Source organism: Fusarium solani (assembly GCF_023522795.1).
Source record: "Fusarium solani strain SB1 chromosome Unknown bctg00000001, whole genome shotgun sequence".
Classification (NCBI taxonomy): Eukaryota; Fungi; Ascomycota; class Sordariomycetes; order Hypocreales; family Nectriaceae; genus Fusarium; species Fusarium solani.
The window spans coordinates 3,557,995-3,575,588 of NW_027072156.1; the positions used below are offsets into that span (position 1 = coordinate 3,557,995).

The 17,594-nt window shown below is 52.7% G+C and overlaps 8 protein-coding genes across 8 annotated transcripts; 5 read left to right on the top strand and 3 right to left on the bottom strand.

Moving 5' to 3' along the window:
* Positions 1–1,068: 1,068 nt before the first annotated feature.
* Positions 1,069–2,820, top strand: MRS44_003202 (uncharacterized protein; the record flags this gene model as incomplete). The annotated part of the gene is made up of 1 exon (XM_046268369.2): positions 1,069–2,820. The coding sequence occupies one exon, from the start codon at positions 1,069–1,071 to the stop codon at positions 2,818–2,820; it is 1,752 nt and encodes a 583-aa protein (XP_046137311.1).
* Positions 2,821–3,112: 292 nt separating this feature from the next.
* Positions 3,113–3,685, top strand: MRS44_003203 (uncharacterized protein; the record flags this gene model as incomplete). Its single annotated transcript, XM_065623128.1, has 1 exon — positions 3,113–3,685. The coding sequence occupies one exon, from the start codon at positions 3,113–3,115 to the stop codon at positions 3,683–3,685; it is 573 nt and encodes a 190-aa protein (XP_065479200.1).
* A 241-nt stretch (positions 3,686–3,926) lies between these two features.
* On the top strand, positions 3,927–8,358 carry MRS44_003204 (uncharacterized protein; the record flags this gene model as incomplete). Its single annotated transcript, XM_065623129.1, has 4 exons — positions 3,927–4,019; positions 4,113–6,150; positions 6,222–8,098; positions 8,155–8,358. The coding sequence occupies 4 exons, from the start codon at positions 3,927–3,929 to the stop codon at positions 8,356–8,358; spliced, it is 4,212 nt and encodes a 1,403-aa protein (XP_065479201.1).
* A 697-nt stretch (positions 8,359–9,055) lies between these two features.
* On the top strand, positions 9,056–10,422 carry MRS44_003205 (uncharacterized protein; the record flags this gene model as incomplete). The annotated part of the gene is made up of 4 exons (XM_046275316.2): positions 9,056–9,097; positions 9,161–9,318; positions 9,374–10,212; positions 10,265–10,422. 4 exons carry the CDS (start codon positions 9,056–9,058, stop codon positions 10,420–10,422), a joined length of 1,197 nt encoding a protein of 398 aa, XP_046137313.1.
* Positions 10,423–10,612: 190 nt separating this feature from the next.
* On the bottom strand, positions 10,613–11,392 carry MRS44_003206 (uncharacterized protein; the record flags this gene model as incomplete). The annotated part of the gene is made up of 3 exons (XM_046275317.2): positions 10,613–10,698; positions 10,762–11,112; positions 11,164–11,392. 3 exons carry the CDS (start codon positions 11,390–11,392, stop codon positions 10,613–10,615), a joined length of 666 nt encoding a protein of 221 aa, XP_046137314.1.
* A 1,817-nt stretch (positions 11,393–13,209) lies between these two features.
* MRS44_003207 (uncharacterized protein) lies at positions 13,210–14,045 on the bottom strand (the record flags this gene model as incomplete). The annotated part of the gene is made up of 3 exons (XM_065623130.1): positions 13,210–13,396; positions 13,598–13,896; positions 13,935–14,045. The coding sequence occupies 3 exons, from the start codon at positions 14,043–14,045 to the stop codon at positions 13,210–13,212; spliced, it is 597 nt and encodes a 198-aa protein (XP_065479202.1).
* Positions 14,046–14,763: 718 nt separating this feature from the next.
* On the top strand, positions 14,764–15,283 carry MRS44_003208 (uncharacterized protein; the record flags this gene model as incomplete). The annotated part of the gene is made up of 2 exons (XM_046275319.2): positions 14,764–14,928; positions 14,975–15,283. The coding sequence occupies 2 exons, from the start codon at positions 14,764–14,766 to the stop codon at positions 15,281–15,283; spliced, it is 474 nt and encodes a 157-aa protein (XP_046137316.2).
* A 568-nt stretch (positions 15,284–15,851) lies between these two features.
* MRS44_003209 (uncharacterized protein) lies at positions 15,852–17,002 on the bottom strand (the record flags this gene model as incomplete). Its single annotated transcript, XM_046279351.2, has 4 exons — positions 15,852–15,984; positions 16,031–16,257; positions 16,307–16,909; positions 16,958–17,002. 4 exons carry the CDS (start codon positions 17,000–17,002, stop codon positions 15,852–15,854), a joined length of 1,008 nt encoding a protein of 335 aa, XP_046137317.1.
* Between the last annotated feature and the right edge of the window lie 592 nt (positions 17,003–17,594).

The window sequence follows — 17,594 nt, forward strand, 5'->3', positions numbered from 1 at the left end:
CTTGGGAGTTTCATTCGCGTCAAGAGTGACGGGTTCTCGGTGAGCGTCCAGCTACGGAGCCGGCATCGGTGAGTGGCCAATCAGGGAGCTTGATTTCAACTTGAGACCGAGACAGATCAGTTAAAGTAATAGGGGATAAAATGGAGGAAACTGTGGTTTTTCATGGCCATATTGTGAAAATTACTAGTCAAATATCGCTGTAGATGATTATTGAGTTTCTGTCGAGCTTGTGTGGCTGGGTGTGATTCACGCGGGTTGCCGTATTCTGAACCTGGTGAATGACCAACTTCTACCCTCCGCCGCTACCCAACCAGGGATTTGAAACCTAACTTATGTCCCTCAAACGTTTCTAACCGTAGTCATTGAGAATCTTTAGGCATAAATAATAATGAGAAAAGTGCCCCATATTGCCGATCGAGTTGAACCCGTGACGCAAAGGAAGGTCACGAAGCTTGAGAAACCCAAACCCCAGCTTAGCGTACAGACTTAGCCATGTAAATTACGGTGTGCTCCAGGTCTAGCCGGAAGAATCCTCAGAGTGACACCATCTACGTGGCGTCGTGGCATGTCAATGAAAACCGGACCAAGAGAAGGGACTCCACCTGGCGGTCTGGTGAACAACTCAGGAGCGCAAACATCACCAGAGATCAAAGGGAGGCCAGACTTGAGTTTCGGAACTCGTATCAAAGGTACGGCGTCCAGGATAGTGAATCGACAGGTTACATAGAGCAAAAGAAAGCCGTCACATGGAAACCAGTCGTCTCGCAGAGGTTTCGAGCGTGTGATTCAGAATCGGCAGTTGATGAGATGATAACCCATCCCTACCATCTCACCCCCGCAAACGCCTAAAATAATCGGGGCGGTGGACGAAAGACATTTTCCCAATGCAAAGCAAAGCAAAGCCCAACCCAACCACTGCAGCGTCGCCTGGCAAAGCCGCTTGACAAGGCCACCACCCGCCTGCCTGCCACTTGTTAAATCTCGCCCACCCTCCCTCGCCCCCCACGTAACCTTCCTCCTCCTCTTTTCCCCTACCCTCTTTGGCGTCTGGCAATCGAGCTGCCCGCCATGAGTTCCGACGATGATTTCGAGGTCGAGGCGCCTGATCTGGCCGAGGACGATCCCATGAGGGCTTTCCTGCCCACGTCATTTGGCAAGAAGTCGAAGGAAGCCGATATCGCAGCCCAGATCGACCGGAGTCGCAGAACGGTGCCCATCAGCGCGCCCGAAGCCAGCGGTGGACAGGGCAAGAAGATCCAGGAACCCAAGAAGAAGCAGGATTCGAGCGACGACGACGACGATAGCGATGACTCGGACGATTCTGACGACGAAGATGAATTTCCCGTATCTCACGAACTCGTACTCAAGACCCACGACCGCGCCGTGACCACTGTTTCCCTGGATCCTGCGGGAGGACGATTAGCGACCGCTTCGACAGATTGCTTTATTAAGCTTCACGATTTTGCTTCCATGACCCCGACCACATTGCGAGCATTTCGAACCGTTGATCCCTACGAGACGAAGGCGTCGGCAGCGAGCTCCGAATCCCATCCCATTCACCATATTGAGTTCAATCCTCTCGCTGGAGGTGTTTTCCTCTGTGTTTCCGCGCACCCGCAGGCCAAGATCATGTCTCGAGACGGCGACATTATCACAGAGTTTGTGAAGGGAGATATGTACCTTCGTGACATGAACAACACCAAGGGTCACATTTCCGAGATTTCAACAGGGACATGGCATCCCACTGACAAGAACCTTTGCGTTACTGCTGGTACGGATAGCACCCTCAGAATCTGGGACATCAACAACAAGCGCAAGCAAAGGGATGTCGTTGTTTTCAAGTCCAAGGCCGCAGGTTCTGCTGGCCGTACCAAGATGACTGCGGTCGCATGGGGAACTCCAGCACAGGGAGGCAACAACATTCTCGTCGCGGCGGCTCTCGATGGCTCACTTGTCATGTACAGCGGCAACAGCCCTTTCTCGCGACCGGCAGGGGAGATTCGCGATGCCCACAAGTCTCAGACATGGACCAGCGGCATCGATATTTCTTCAGATGGTCGCATGGTGGTTACGCGAGGTGGCGACGACTTGATCAAGCTCTGGGATACCCGCAAATTCACCAAACCTCTCGTCACGGTTTCGCACCCCTCGACTTCGGATCACTACCCGACGAGCAATATCAAATACGCGCCGAACTCGACTAGCATCATTACAGGCTCTGCCACAGGCCATCTCCATATTCTGAACCCGGGCAATCTGCGCGCGGAACATGTCACTCCCATAACGCCTGGATCGCCCCTCATCACAGTGGATTGGCATCCCAAGATTAACCAGATCATCACAGGTTCAGCTAATGCCGAGACACACGTCTTGTACAACCCCCAGATGTCGACTCGAGGAGCGGTAGATGTCATGTCGCGAGCCCCGAAGAAGCGCCATATCGACGACAACCCTGAATTGACGATGGATCAGTCCCTTGGCATATCCGGCGATTCTATTGTGACACCGGGCGCCATGGGAGGATCAAGGAAATCTGGAGTTACCGCATCAGGCCGATCGAAGGATCCACGACGACCGCATATACCCCAACAGACACCTTTCCAGAAGAACCAGCCGGACGAGAAGCATGTCGCGGAGAATATCCCACTTGCGCGCATGCTGCACGAAGATCCACGAGAAGCTTTGTTGAAGTACGCTGACAAGGCCAAGAGTGATCCCATGTTCACCAAGGCCTGGAGTAAGACGCAGCCTGAGACTCAGTACGCCGAGTTGAGCGACGAGGAGGAAGCGGGCCCTGACAAGAAGAGGCTCAAGAGGTGAGGGCGCTGATGCATCCTGACCAATTCCTTGCCGTCGGGACAAGAGTCCAGCAAACGGACAGTCCAGACCAAAGAAGTTTCTTTTCTAGGCTCCGTGTAACATGCCTTGAGCCATTCCGTAACAGCACCGGGGCGCAGCCACTCCAGGAATCTGCAACCAAGGCCAGGCAGGATTGGTTTTCCACCCGCCCGTTTGTGGAGCTCGAAGCCACAGTGTTTGTGAGAATGGGAGCGACGATCTCGCTTCCAAACGGACACCTGCTCGATATCTTTTGTGCTTCAGAACATCAACCATGGAGAATACACCCTGCCAGCAGCGTGAGGGTGCTTGGGGATGTCACGTGCTTGTAATGATAGTCAACCAACTAGCCAACCAGAAGCATCCTATTGCTTATCTAATACAGAAATACTGGGTGCCTCAGGCCCCATTGGAGCCTACATGCTTGCGGTCCCCTCTTGCAGGGGGCCGTGCTGAAAAATACTGTGCCCAGCCGCCTCAATACCGCACCAACCATCACGCCGCATCTTGTCCAGCTGTGTCTTCACTACTCCCCCATCATCAACCGGCGAGTGCGCGCATCCAAAAAATCGCCAGGGCCCTCTCAAACCATCGGCTCCCATCTCGAGAAGTCGCCAAATCCGTGTTGCACGCGATTTGCACGCCGCCCCGATCCCCGGCACCGGCCCCAAACGCGCCCCGTCGCCACATCACACACTTTTCCTTTCAGTCCTCGACCTTTCTTGAAGCCTCGAGTGTCCTTTCTCGTGACTCTCGCCGCGCTCCTACTTGCTCTGAGGCCGCGGTCCACGCCAAGGCTGTCCCACGCGCCCTCCACGACGTGTCGCTCTCACCTCGACCATCCTAACAACTTTTTTCCCACCCATTGCCTTTCCGTTCCGACCTCGACGCGCTCGTTTTCGCTCCTACTTTCTTGAACAAAACGTTTTTTCCTTTCGCGACAACCCCCGATACGCTAGGCGGCTTGCGCGACGACCACCGGCCGCGAATACCTCGCACGACATGCAACATAGGTAGCCGTCACTACATCGAGATATTTACTCTTTATACTGTACAAGGGCATCGCGTCCCCCGACCACTTCACCACCATGGCGTCGGTGCAAGCTCCTCCGGCGGTCCAGCACCCCGGCGCGCCCATGCCCGTAGGCATGACCAAGCAGCAGGCTGAAGAGGTTTTCAGGGTATGAGCTTCTACTGACGCGCCCTTTATGTGTCAATTCATGCTGGCGCGGAACCTTGATTTAGTACTGCCCATACTGACGCGTCTTTGATAGAAACTGAAGCAGATGAAAGACCAGGGCGTCTCCCAGAGTGACCCTGAATTCATCAAGGCATCGCAGTTCTTGATTAACTTTCAACAACAGCAGCACATGCGCCGCAGCCAGCAACAGTATTTGCAACAGCAACAGCAGCTCCAATTACAACAGCAGCAACAGCAACAGCAGATGCAAAATGCGACTAATGGTGCATCTACCAATGGTGTCCAACCTGGTCGTCCTCAGCAGGCCACTCCCCAAGCCACGCAACCTCCTTCCAACGCGCTCAGCGCATCGGCGATGCCGACTCAGAATACCTCGACACCAGCCTCCGCGGGTACCTCTCCATCAACTGCGTCGACTCCGAACCATTTCACTCAGCAGCAGCTCGGCCTCTTGAGGCAACAGATCCACGCGTTCAAGCTCCTCGGAAAGAACGCCGGTGTCTCTGCGCAGCTGCAACAAGCCATTTTCAACCAGCGTCAACGCAGACAGGCTGCTGTTGCCGATGCTCCTCAGGGGGCACAGCCCGTCAAGCCTAGCCAACCTGGCCCCGACGCCGGCAAGGCCTCGCAAGATGGCCCTGAGCCCGACACACAAGATGAGAGCTCGCAGGCTCCCAAGGCGCACACCTTCAAAACGGTTAAATCTCCCTACGGTACTAGCATGATCCGCTCCTCTATCAAATACTTTGATCATTCGCAACGCAAGAACCGATGGTTTATTCCGGGCGTCTTCCCCACCGGGATTGACTTCGACCACCTGAGATATGAACGGGAAGTCGTCGTCTCAAATAGGATGAGACAACGATATGCCGAGTTGAAGAACCTGCCCGGTGACCTGGCTCATTGGGATTCGTCCAAAGAGAACCTGGAGGCCGATGATACTCTGAAGCGCAAGGCAATTATTGAGATGAAGAGCATTGCGCTGTACGCTAAGCAACGGGCACTCCGGGACAAGATTGGTCGTCAGATGATGCATTATGACAACCTTGCCATGACTACCAACAGGTCCAACTACCGTCGCATGAAGAAGCAGAATGTTCGCGAGGCTCGCATCACCGAGAAGCTCGAGAAGCAGCAACGCGACGCCCGCGAGAATCGGGAGAAGAAGAAGCACAGCGACTTCCTCCGTGCCATCTTCAGCCACCAACAAGAAGTCACAGAGTCCGCTGCCTCCCGGCGCACCAAGTCGCACAAGCTGGCACGTCTCATGTACCAACAGCACTTCAACATCGAGAAGGAAGAGCAGAAGCGCATTGAGAGGAACGCGAAGCAACGTCTGCAGGCTCTTAAGGCCGATGATGAAGAGGCATACCTCAAGCTGCTTGATCAAGCCAAGGATACTCGTATCACTCACTTGCTCAGGCAGACCGATGGCTTCCTCAACCAGCTGGCGTCGTCGGTTAAGGCCCAACAGCGCCAGGCTGCTGAGCGTTACGGTGACGAAATCGAGCCAGCCATGGAGGAGGAGAGCGACTACGATGAGGAAGGAGAGAGCAACAAGAAGGTCGACTACTATGCTGTGGCACATCGTATTCGGGAGGAGGTTACTGAGCAGGCCAACATTCTCGTTGGTGGAAGGCTCAAGGAGTACCAGGTCAAGGGTCTTCAGTGGATGATTTCTCTGTACAACAACAACCTCAACGGTATCCTGGCTGATGAAATGGGTCTCGGAAAGACGATTCAGACCATCAGTCTGATTACCTACCTCATCGAGCGAAAGCAGCAGCCCGGACCCTATCTGGTCATCGTTCCCCTCAGTACCCTCACCAACTGGAACCTGGAGTTTGAGCGATGGGCGCCTTCTGTGAGCCGCATTGTCTACAAGGGCCCCCCCAACGCTCGTAAACAGCAGCAGGATAAGATCCGCCAAGGCAAGTTCCAGGTCCTCCTAACAACCTACGAGTACATCATCAAGGATCGACCCGTTCTCAGCAAGATCAAGTGGTTCCACATGATCATCGACGAAGGTCACCGAATGAAGAACTCCAACTCCAAGTTGAGCGCCACCATCCAACAATACTACCACACCCGCTTCCGACTCATTCTCACTGGTACCCCGCTGCAAAACAACCTGTCCGAGTTGTGGGCTATGCTCAACTTTGTTCTGCCCAACATCTTCAAGTCTTCCAAGACCTTCGACGATTGGTTCAATACCCCTTCGCCAATACCGGTGGCCAAGATAAGATGGAGCTTACGGAAGAAGAGCAAATTCTCGTCATTCGTCGTCTGCACAAGGTCCTGCGTCCCTTCTTGCTCCGCCGTTTGAAGAAGGATGTCGAGAAGGATCTTCCGGACAAGACGGAAAAGGTCATCAAGTGCAAGTTCTCTGCTCTTCAGTCCAAGCTGTACAAGCAGATGGTTACACACAACAAGCTCGTTGTCAGCGATGGCAAGGGCGGCAAGACTGGTGCTCGTGGTCTGAGCAACATGATTATGCAACTTCGAAAGCTTTGCAACCATCCGTTTGTGTTTGATGTTGTCGAGAACGTCATGAACCCTTTGAGCATCAGTAACGATCTGCTGTGGCGAACTGCGGGCAAGTTCGAATTGCTCGACCGAATTCTGCCCAAGTATCAGGCAACCGGACATCGAGTCCTGATGTTCTTCCAGATGACTGCGATCATGGACATCATGGAGGACTACCTGCGTTACAAGCGAGTCGAGTATCTTCGACTGGATGGTACAACAAAGTCGGACGAGCGTTCTGACTTGCTCCGAGAGTTCAATCAACCCGACTCCAAGTACTTCATGTTCTTGCTCTCGACCCGTGCTGGTGGTCTCGGTCTCAACTTGCAAACCGCCGATACCGTCATCATCTACGACTCTGATTGGAACCCCCATCAGGATTTGCAGGCTCAGGATCGTGCGCATCGTATTGGTCAGAAGAACGAAGTCCGAATTCTCCGACTCATCAGCTCCAACTCGGTGGAAGAGAAGATTCTGGAGCGAGCGCGATTCAAGTTGGATATGGATGGCAAGGTCATTCAGGCCGGTCGCTTCGATAATAAGTCGTCGGAAACAGACCGTGATGCAATGCTTCGAACACTTCTGGAAACTGCCGATATGGCCGAGTCTGGTGAACAAGATGAGATGGAAGACGAGGAGCTCAACATGATGCTGGCTCGCAGCGACGCTGAGATGGTCCTTTTCCAGAAGATGGATGAGGAGAGACAGAAGATCTCGCCTTATGGCAAGCCAGGTGGCAAACCTCGACTCATGGGCGAGGATGAGTTGCCTGACATCTACCTCAACGAAGGCAACCCCATCTCGGAGGAGACGGAAGAGGTTGTCCTTGGCCGTGGAGCTCGTGAGCGCACCAAGGTTCGATACGATGATGGTCTCACGGAAGAGCAGTGGCTCATGGCAGTGGATGACGACGAGGACTCTCCCGAGGCGGCCGCGGCCCGTAAACAGGCTCGCAAGGACAAGCGAGAAGTCAACAAGATAAAGAGGCAGGCCATAGGCAACTCGATGGGCGGGTCACCTGCAGCCAGTCGCGCCAGCACGGAAGAAATCGAGACTCCAAAGAAGCGAGGACGCAAGCCTGGCAGCAAGAACGAAAAGCGCAAGGCTGAGGACGGAGAGGAGCCACCGGCTAAGAAGCGACGCGGACCACAAGGTCGCCCCAGCAAGGTCAGCCTCGAGTCGCGTATTCCTCCTCATCAACGGGAGGTGCTGCAGAAGAGTCTTCGAACTCTGTATGAGGCTCTGATGACTCTGGAAGTGGATGACATTGAACCGCCAGAGGATGACGAGTCGGATCCCGGAAAGCGCCTCATCATCGGGCCCTTTGTCAAGCTGCCGCCCAAGCGTGACTACGCCGACTACTACGTCATCATCCAGAATCCCATCTGCATGAACCAGATCCAGACACGGATTAAGAAGGAGGAATACACGTGCCTGAGCGCGATGCGAAAGGACATTGAGCTGATGATCCGCAACTGTCAAACCTATAACGAGGATGGAAGCATCCTGTACCAGGATGCTAAGATCATGGAGGTGAGTGATTATGCTATAAGAGGATTGATTGTGAACACATTTCTGACCTGTTTTAGGAATTCTTCAACACCAAGTATCAAGAAGAAATGGCAGCGCATGCCGAGCTCCAAGAGCTTGAAGAGGGAGGCAACGAGAGCTCAGTGGCCCCCTCAGGAAGCGGCGGCACACCACAGCCCAGCGGAACGCGGATCAAGTTAATTTCGAGCAGCTCCAGGGAACCGAACGGTGGCAGCACTGCGGCCCAGAGCGATGAGGAATGAGAGACGTGCTGCATCGACACCGACAGAGGATGGAGAAATTGATGCGGAAAATGTACAACAAGGGCGTCTAAATCATTTGATCGCATTGGTTCTTGAGAGCGGCCATAGATGGCGCTTGGGCAGGGATCGCGAGGGGAGTGACTGACTGTTTGATGATATATGCAACGGCGTTGGGCAGGATGGGTGACATAAACATTATTCCAGGAAGGATGAAAGCCAAGCAAGGATGAAGCGAGGGGGAGGAAGGAAATCAAATACCAAATAAGAAAGATAGTCATCGTCCAAGGTCGATTTCCTCGGCGGGCAGGGCCAAAGAGGAGGGCTTGGAGATGGTATCAAGCTCGCAAGGGGCTGGCCAAGTTGGTCTTTTCTGCAGAGATAAAGTAGCTAGTTGTATTGTAATAGAAGTTGAGACAATCAAGTCGGCCTTGCTTAACTGTGAGTGATCATTTATTACTGAGACTTGGAGCTGCAGGTGGCTGTACCGTATGGATGGCGTTTCGAGGTCAGGTGTCTGTGTGTCCGTCTCTGGTCTTGTGGATTCCTGTCAGGCAGCTCAACCGTTGAATCTCTCTACTTTATACATCATTCGCCACATGAACCGTGGCATCTACATATATCCTGCACTTTCCAGCCAATAGACAGTAGACAATCAGCATCACCCATTACAAAAGTAGATGGATGGGTCGTCGACAAGATGAAAAAGACTCTTCTCCTCTGTTTCATCCACGGCTTCAAGGTTGGTGGTAGTGCTTTGCCCCTCCCCCGCAATGTCAGCGGCTGACTTGTCTTATCACCCCAGGGCGGCGAGGACACGTTTGGTGTCGACTACCAGTTCACAAAGGACCTGCGCAATCTTGTCGCAGAGGCTCTGCCCAAGATCAATGTTGAGGCGGTCGTGTATCCCAAGTATGAGACTCGTGGGGATCTGGGCCAGTGCGTGAGTCGCTTCCGCGACTGGTGAGTACCGAATATCCAAGGATGTATATCACAGCCACTGATCAAGATTATCTAGGCTACAGAACAAGGTCATTGATATGGAGGTCGCGGCTGGTACACCGTCGCCGACTATAGAGCCTTCTGTGCGCACCATCCTCATCGGACATTCCATGGGTGGCATCGTCGCTGCTGAGATGCTCATCAGCCTCGCCTCTGAGAAACCCATCTACACAGAGGACGGCATCGAAAAGTCAGAGACGCCCACGTTCAATGCCCTCATGTTCCCCTACATCCAGGGCGTTCTAGCCTTTGACACTCCCTACCTTGGAATCTCCCCGGGAGTCGTGGCGCACGGTGCTGAGACCCAGTATACGAATGCGGCGCAGGCTGCCAGCGCCATCTCGCAGCTCAGCGGCCTCGGCGCATCGCTCTGGGGAGCCAAGCAGGCCAGCTCGCCGTCTACATCCCCGGCACCTCCAAAGACGGCCGGCGCCCTTCCGGCTCCCCCGGCGGCGTCGGGCGGTGGATGGGGGAAATGGGGCAAGATGGCCATGTACGCGGGAGCTGCGGGAGCAGTGGCCGCTGGAGGTGCGGCAGCCTGGATGAATCGCGATAACCTGAGCGAGGGTTTCTCGTGGGCGACGTCGCACCTTGAGTTTGTCGGGTGTCTTGCCCGAGGAGAGGAGCTGCGTAAGAGAGTAGCGTTTCTCCTACAGCTTCGAGAAGAGCTAGACGTGGGCTTTGCCAACCTATACACCAGGCTTGGAAAGGCAGCTCCGCCCAAGCAGACCAACGTAGTCGGGACGGTTCTTGGCCCAGACAGGACGTTTTGCAATCTTCCCAAGAAGCAGCCAGGAGGGACATGGAAGGAAGCCATCAATGACAAGGCGACGGACGAGACGGGGGCGCATATGCGTGAGTTAGCCATGGTGCGATCCTGGTATGATGATGGACTAACGATTGTTAGACATGTTTACTCCCAGGGAGAACCCAGGGTATGACAAGCTAGCGCAAGATGCTACAGACTTGATCGCGGAGTGGCTTCAGAATGGATGGTACGAGACAAGTGCCGAGGAGAAGCCAATGATTGAGGATGCACCTATCGAGGAGGCTCCGTTGGCTTGAACAAATCGCTCGAGTAAGAGTGTTGGTTTTCTAGTTAGATTGGCTTCTATTTTCTAGACTTTATTAACTTGGGCTTTGTCGATATCCCTGTTATACAATTGCGCATGGCTTCTAATGCACGTAGTGTTTCTATCCCAGACGAAATCGCTCCTTTTTATCCACCTCCTTTTTTATCTGCCTGTTCTATCCTTTACTGGGCCTTTCCACTCTGGGCCTTGAGGTTGCGCATAACCTTGCGCCTCTGGGTCATCATGTGAGTGTACAGGATGTAAGATCCTATTCGCAGTCAGCACCAAGACCCTGTCTTTCTCTTCAGCAATCGTATCCGGATCCACTCACCAGGAACATAGATACCCAGGATAGTGTAGAGAGCCCACTTGTACGGGTCGCCCAGCTCGGCGGCAGGCTCCGTAGCCAGCCAGATGAGGGTGCACTCGCTAAAGATGCCAATGGGGTAGAGCACGAAGAAGGTGTTGTAACGCAGCCAGGTCAGGGCCTTGGGCTGGAAACCCGACAGCGTGAGGGCGAAGAAGGAGTAGCGGATGATCTCGGTGACGGACCAGGCGACCAGCATGGACGAGTAGAAGGGCGACTGGGCGAGGTAAGGGAAAACGTCGACGATGCACCAGACGAGGAGGAAGCGCGACGAGACCTGCATGAGGGTCGTGACGAGGGGAGCGCGAACGACGCCTGGAAAATTATTAGCCTTGAGCTTTCGAGGTATAGATCAGGGGGAATTACCGAGCAGAGAGTGCAGAACCTCCATGCCAGCCAGCGTCTGCGTCCACTTTGTAAACTCGCCAGCATACGGATACACAAACTCGGGTCCATGGAGGACAAACAGGGAGACGGTGCGGCCAAGGACCGTCGCCCACAGCACGGTCGAGATGAAGTTGTAGAGGACGAGGTAGGCCTTGTTGAGGAACGAGGCCTGCTTCTTGGGCCTCGTGGCGGGGGCGTCGGCGGCCATCTTGGGAGGTTTTGATTGAGGTGGAAGAACGAGAGTTGGAAACCGAGATCGTGAAGTTGAAGATGGGAGTGCTGGGGATGAATGTTGAGAATGCCACCTTCAATTCAATGTCCAAGTTGCCTATTTGGGACTAGTGATTAGAGCTCCGGAGAGAAGTGGGTCTGATGGAACCTCGGTGACAAAGATGTCGTTTTAATTCAACAGATATTCTCCTGCAAGTGTCTGTGCCTGTTTGTTTGTTACTTAGCATAGATAGATATGAAACTCTCTTCCTGTTGTATCTATACATTTTTGTGAAGTCATCGGGAACTTCTTCTGAAAGGCCGCGACACACTTGCTTCGCTGATCACTGGGTCAATTCCGAATGAGTTCATCCTCAGCAGGTGACCATTGGGACCCTGTCTTCTGAGCAGTATCACCCTTTTCAATCTTCTTGGCTCGTAATGTATCCCACCTGGTGATGACTTCTCATTACGCTGAGTAAGATCCGCAGAGTCGATGGTTGGTGACTGAGCCAATTGGCTTGCACGGTTGTCGCTTTGAGAAGTTTCGCCACATCGAGATAGACGGCGATAATTTGCAGGGCTCAATGCCCACCATGCGGTAGTTCATTCTCGCGTTTAAGAGAGAAACCCAAAACAAAATATGGATGCTATTCTGATTGTCTTGCCGTACCATTCGCAGTCATCGTACTCATCAAGGGGGTAGAATAACTCGGTCGCCTGGTAAGACAGTTCTCTTCCCTCCAAGCTTGCGAGTCGCTCCCGCGTTGCTTTCTCTGTTACCTGCAGCTGGCGTCTAGATTCGGGGATCTCGTTTTCGCGTTCAGTCATGAGGATTTGGGCCTTTCTAGCTGCAGGCTATGATGGCCTCCTTGGTGAAAGTCTGGAGTTGCTCTTTAAGATGTGGCTTAGAGCATCAACCGCCTTTTATTGCTGATGGGGCTTCCGGCAGAGCCTTCAACGCCCGCCGGTGATCCCCTCCGATTGGATCAGCTTTTCAATTGTGCCAAAGGGTTGCTGAAATTCGAGCTTGATGACTCTTTTAAACCGGATCGGTTGTAGAAAGCGGCGGTCGACATTGATGGCTTGACTGTGGGAGGTTTGCTCGACGGCGCTGGTGACCCTCCCCAGCGTCACCTCGAGGGCTCGGCAGCCGACTCCCATGTCTTGTACTTGATGGGTTCTGTGAAGTCATCACGTTTTTATTCTCCTCATCGCTTCGATTTCTAAATGCCCCCCTCTCAGTTCTGGATCATGTAAGGAGGTTTACTAATTCCTTTATGAGTTCTCATAACACAACCAAGTCCCAGATAACTACCTATATCACGATGCTATCTTTTGTCCTCTCGTTGCCTACCCTCACAGCTATTGCTTAGCTGGTTGAGGTTACCGCCTCTCATCTCGTACTAGACCCTAACTTACATACCAACCTACCTGGCCAACTTCATCACAGTGCCTTTCCATAGGTAGGAAAAGTCAATCAATCATTTGGCCCAAGCGGCGCCGAGGCTCACAGATATGGGCCCCAGCATGATCAAGCTGTATTCAATACATTGTAGTTGCTAATATAAAAATAAGTACATTCGCTAATTTAGGCTGTTGAGTGGTTGGCTCTCTACCAAAGAGTCCAGCCGTCCTCCTCTTGAAGGGAGAAAAACCTCCCCGAGGGTGTGATCGTGGATGACAAAGTGCACATGTGTATACCACTCATTCTAGTATACCTCGCTCGGTATGGGGAGAAAGACGCTCTTATTCAAGAGCTGGGGTCCAAGGCAAAATGCCTCCCTGTCTTGTCTCCATAGTGCAACAGATCCCCTACGGCAGTTCATACGTCACCATCCTGGCCTCTCTCCAGTTGATAGTGACGAGTAGGGACATGAAGTAGGCACTTGCAGTTGCCGCAATGGGGCCAAACAAGGCAGCACCGTCCAGGAAGGACTCGGCACCTTGGGAAAAGCCCGCCATAAAGTGAAAGGAGGCAAACACAACCGCCAAGATGTAGCTTCGATATAAGTCAGCTTAATTCTCATTGATATACAGGCTCATACTTGCATTGTCCTTCTGTCTCGGGGGTGATGGGGGATGTTGATGAGTTGCAGCCAGACGTAGATGGAGAAGCATACGGCCCAAGCAGCATATGTGCTGTCATGTGTAGGTGGAATCAGCAGAGTGCTTAATTGACACTGGATCCGGGAATACTCACGCAATCCAAGCTGCCTGAGGAATATGGCTCGCAGTCCGTAGAGGAACCACCGCCATGGCCGTCATGGTTGATGTCATCCCCGAAGTGACTCGGAACCCTCTTGACAAAGTCCAGGCTGAGTGGACAGCTGGAATCAAACCAAAGAAGACGAGTGCTCCGCCAACAAGTTTCCGAGGGGGGTTCTTCAATCGCCAAAAATCATAGAGTGCAGGGAGGAACGAGACTCGACACGCTTTGCCGTCGTTTAGGTCGTGCTTGTAGCGTTCCAGTTGGATCTGGTTGGGGAAAATGTCAACGGTCTTGTAGCCTTCAGTATCACGCGGGCACTATTGCTCACGTTGTAGATGTTGTGCCCCATCTCAAATAACCCCGGTTCCCAAGCATCAGGACGTGTTAGCTCGAGGTCATCGAGGGGCTTCGACTCGGGGTCATCGAGGGGAGTTGGCATCTCGCAGAGGCTGGGGTCGGTAGGTGATGAACGAGGGATGAAAGAAGAACTATCAAGTTAGAGCGATTCCATTTCAGGTTTGTAAATATATGCCTACTTTCTGCAATTAGTTTCCGAGAAGCTTTTTCAGATGGCCGCTTCCACCTGAAGGTTGAGGTTGCAAGATCAACGACAAGAACTCGCAAATAGGCCCCCTTATTGTTGGTGAACCTGTCAGAGTTTCGCAGGCGAACAATTACTCAAAGTCCTGTTGCCTCTTTGAGGCAGATACGCCCGGCTAGAGTGTATGTTTCTACAAATAGCTTACGGGAGGCCTCATTTAAAGCCTCATTTTCATCATCTTGCGTCGAACCGGTTGCCTTGCAGGTCCTGGTTGCCTTGCGGCGTGTATCGCTTTTGGGGGTCAACAACTTAGCCACCACAAATACCCAGTTGGAACAATGGGTTCTTGCATCCCACGGCTCACTTCGAACTCTCACCGATTCTTGAGGCCAAAGTACATTGAATGAGATTCAATCCTCAAACACTGGCTGACCCTTAAACTCTCAAATCTCCTGGGCCTGATCGCCCCAAAGCGTACGAACCCACGAACCCAAGCAAGCTGCCTTTGACAATATCCTCCATCACTTACAGTGCCAGATCCAAAAGTCTCCAGCACAGCCATCGCGCCGTTTACATTCGAATGTATTATGAGCAACACAGCTATGCACTTGTTGCGATGTCGCGACTGTCACCTCATCTGGGCTCTGCCATCGGTCGAGGCGAGGACCGGATCGTTGGAGTAACGGCCTCGGCCGTAGTCGGGGCAGCGTCCGCAGTAGCATTACACTGCGCATACAGCTGCTCTGAGGGAAGAGGTTATAGTTGGATATTGAGTCAATGGGTACGCGGGAGAACAATATATAAGCTTCTCGCTAACAGTCTCGAAGGGAAATGGTAGCCTTCAGTGCTTCTCGGCCGACAATTCCAACACGATCGCAACACTTGTCGCCATCTCTCTATATTGCGCCTCGACCGGCATACTGTACCATCTTCAGCACCAGAAGAAATACGTCGATGTGTTTCTTGTGTTTGGCATCGCGTTGGGATTGGCAATTGGCTTCGCAACAGGCTTGAGTCCTCGGGAGATGCTCTTCCACTTGCTCCCCGGATCAGCTCTTGCCGTTCTCGTCATATCTGGATTTGGTCCAGGTGTAGAGCCAGAGGCCAAAGGTTGTGTCAAGACTGATGGTCTATGATCTCCTTGCCCCGAACCAAACTGGACTGCGCGGCTCCCGCAGGCCACATAAAGCGATAGGAAGCTTGAACTCCAGCATTTGCGGTGTTCTTGAAGTGACGGTCGCCCTAAGGCATTCGGCATTCTTTCTGAGATAGGGGGTTTTGTCCTCGGCACTTATTTCCTACATTCTGGAATGTCTCCATACTAGCTACATCGCCTTTTGTTAGTTTCTTCAATGTTTTTTGTTATCTGTCTCTCAATGTGATCCTTACACGAGCTGTGACTTATGTTCATTCTATATCACTATATTGGTAACTACAGCGTATACACATCTCGAAATTTCTCCCAAGAAGGATGTACCAGCTAAAATACGGCCGCTCAGATACGGTACAAGGTAGTTTAGAGTTGTAGTCACGGCCTCCAATGTGTCCATATGAATATAAAAGAAGAGTAGAGCATGTCCGGAGAAGAACTTGAAACTCAAAGGGGGCATTGCTCGTGTACTCAAATTCAGCTATACTGCCTGCTTATCCATACCGAACAAACACATGATAGGTATCCAATGCAGCCCCTTCCCAAGTGTTCATTCAATAAGTCGCCGTCAACCTCTGTACCAGATAGTCACCGCTCTTGATACCCTCATGCTTCTTATCCTGCTCAGTCGCAAAAGTCCCAGGAAGAGCCTCGATGTAGCTCTCAAAGTTGGGGTTGCAAAAGTAACTAGGTCCCATCAGCTTAGTTCACGAACTTGAGTCTTGATACTTACGCAATGCTGTACCGTGGTGGGTAAGAGCCAGACTCCTTCCGCGGCGGCTCCACGACCCTGTGGATGGTACTCTTTATGGTGTCGTTGCTCCAGCGTGAGAGGAGATCGCCAGCGTTGACGACAACGGTGCCCTCGATGGGCGTGGCATCAACGAACTGCCCTGTTGGACTCTTGACTTGGAGTCCACCACGGCTGTCTTGGAAAAGTAGAGTGATGGAACCGTAGTCCTGGAAGTGTCAGAAATCGAGTCAACAGACATGTGAACACAACACTTACACTATGCTCGCCAGCTCGCACAGTCAGCGGGTTCATCTTGAAAACATCAGCCTCCACAGCAGGATAGTGAAGCAGTCGTAAAGTGTTGTCGCCGACGTCGGTAAACCCGTCAAAGAACGATTCGTCGAGTCCCATGCCCACAGCAATGGCTCTCATCACCTCGACATGCAGCCCCTTGCACTGATGATAAAACTCGAGCATGTCACTACGAAAACCGACAATGTCGCCTTCCTCTTGAGGCCACTGGTTCGGGTGTCCAGGTTCATCATCTCGTCCAATCTCGTAGCTCTCTTTGAGGTCTGGGGCTGCGTTGCGGACCTTGTCTACCTCGCGAATGTCCTTGAGCTGGGACACCTTTTCGCGGCCGGGAGATGAGTATCCTCGGTTGGCTTCCGGTGTCGTCCAGTTCAGCTTCAGCTTCTTCTCGGTTGGTTGATCGAAGAATTTAGCGGATAGGGAATAGGCGCGCTGCAGGCTTTCAGCTGGCACATGGTGGTTCTTGAGGTAGATGAAGCCAGCAGTCTGAAAGCCATGGAGGATGGCCTTGGCTGTGTCTTTGCGTTCCGAGGGGGATCCTTTGAGGAAGAGGGAGAAGTCGATGAGCTGGACGAGTCAGCTGAATGACGGCAATTCGTGTGTGGTGACACCTACGGGAATGGAGAGTCCCTCCTTGCTTACGGCGAGATCCGAAGTCATGATGAGATGGGCTAGTCGCTATAGATAGATAGAACAATGCGATTTGATATTGAGGAATAGATCTAAAATAACAATTGAGATCTTGGGAAAGTACAAAAATACAGGAACCAGATCGATCTTCGCCGGGAGCAGAAGTCCCAAGGCCACCCTTTTCAACGCCAACCAGCAGCCATCAAAGGGCCAGACCACGAGGGACAAAGCCTCACATACAGAGACATCCAATGACCAAGCTACGATGGCAACGGGAGAAAGTGTCGCATGCGGTACAACGCCCGTGCCTCGGGTGCCGCCGACTGATAAGCGTTTTGGAGCGAGCGATAGGACCAGGAGTCATGATAACTTTTGAGGGGGATGCGGGGGTGGCTTTTTGCCGGATACGTCGAGTACAGTATGGATCACAATACCACCTGCCTACCTCGAAGGATCGGCCGGTGCTACTAGATGCTTGGATTCATTCGATATCTACCACGTAGTATGCCGTTGCATATGCCGTTGCATGAGGGTCTTTGTGTGCATTGCAGATGAGGGGATGATGCAGTGTGAGACATAAGTACTGATAACGTTGCTTCGGCCTCCTCCGACACCTCAGAGA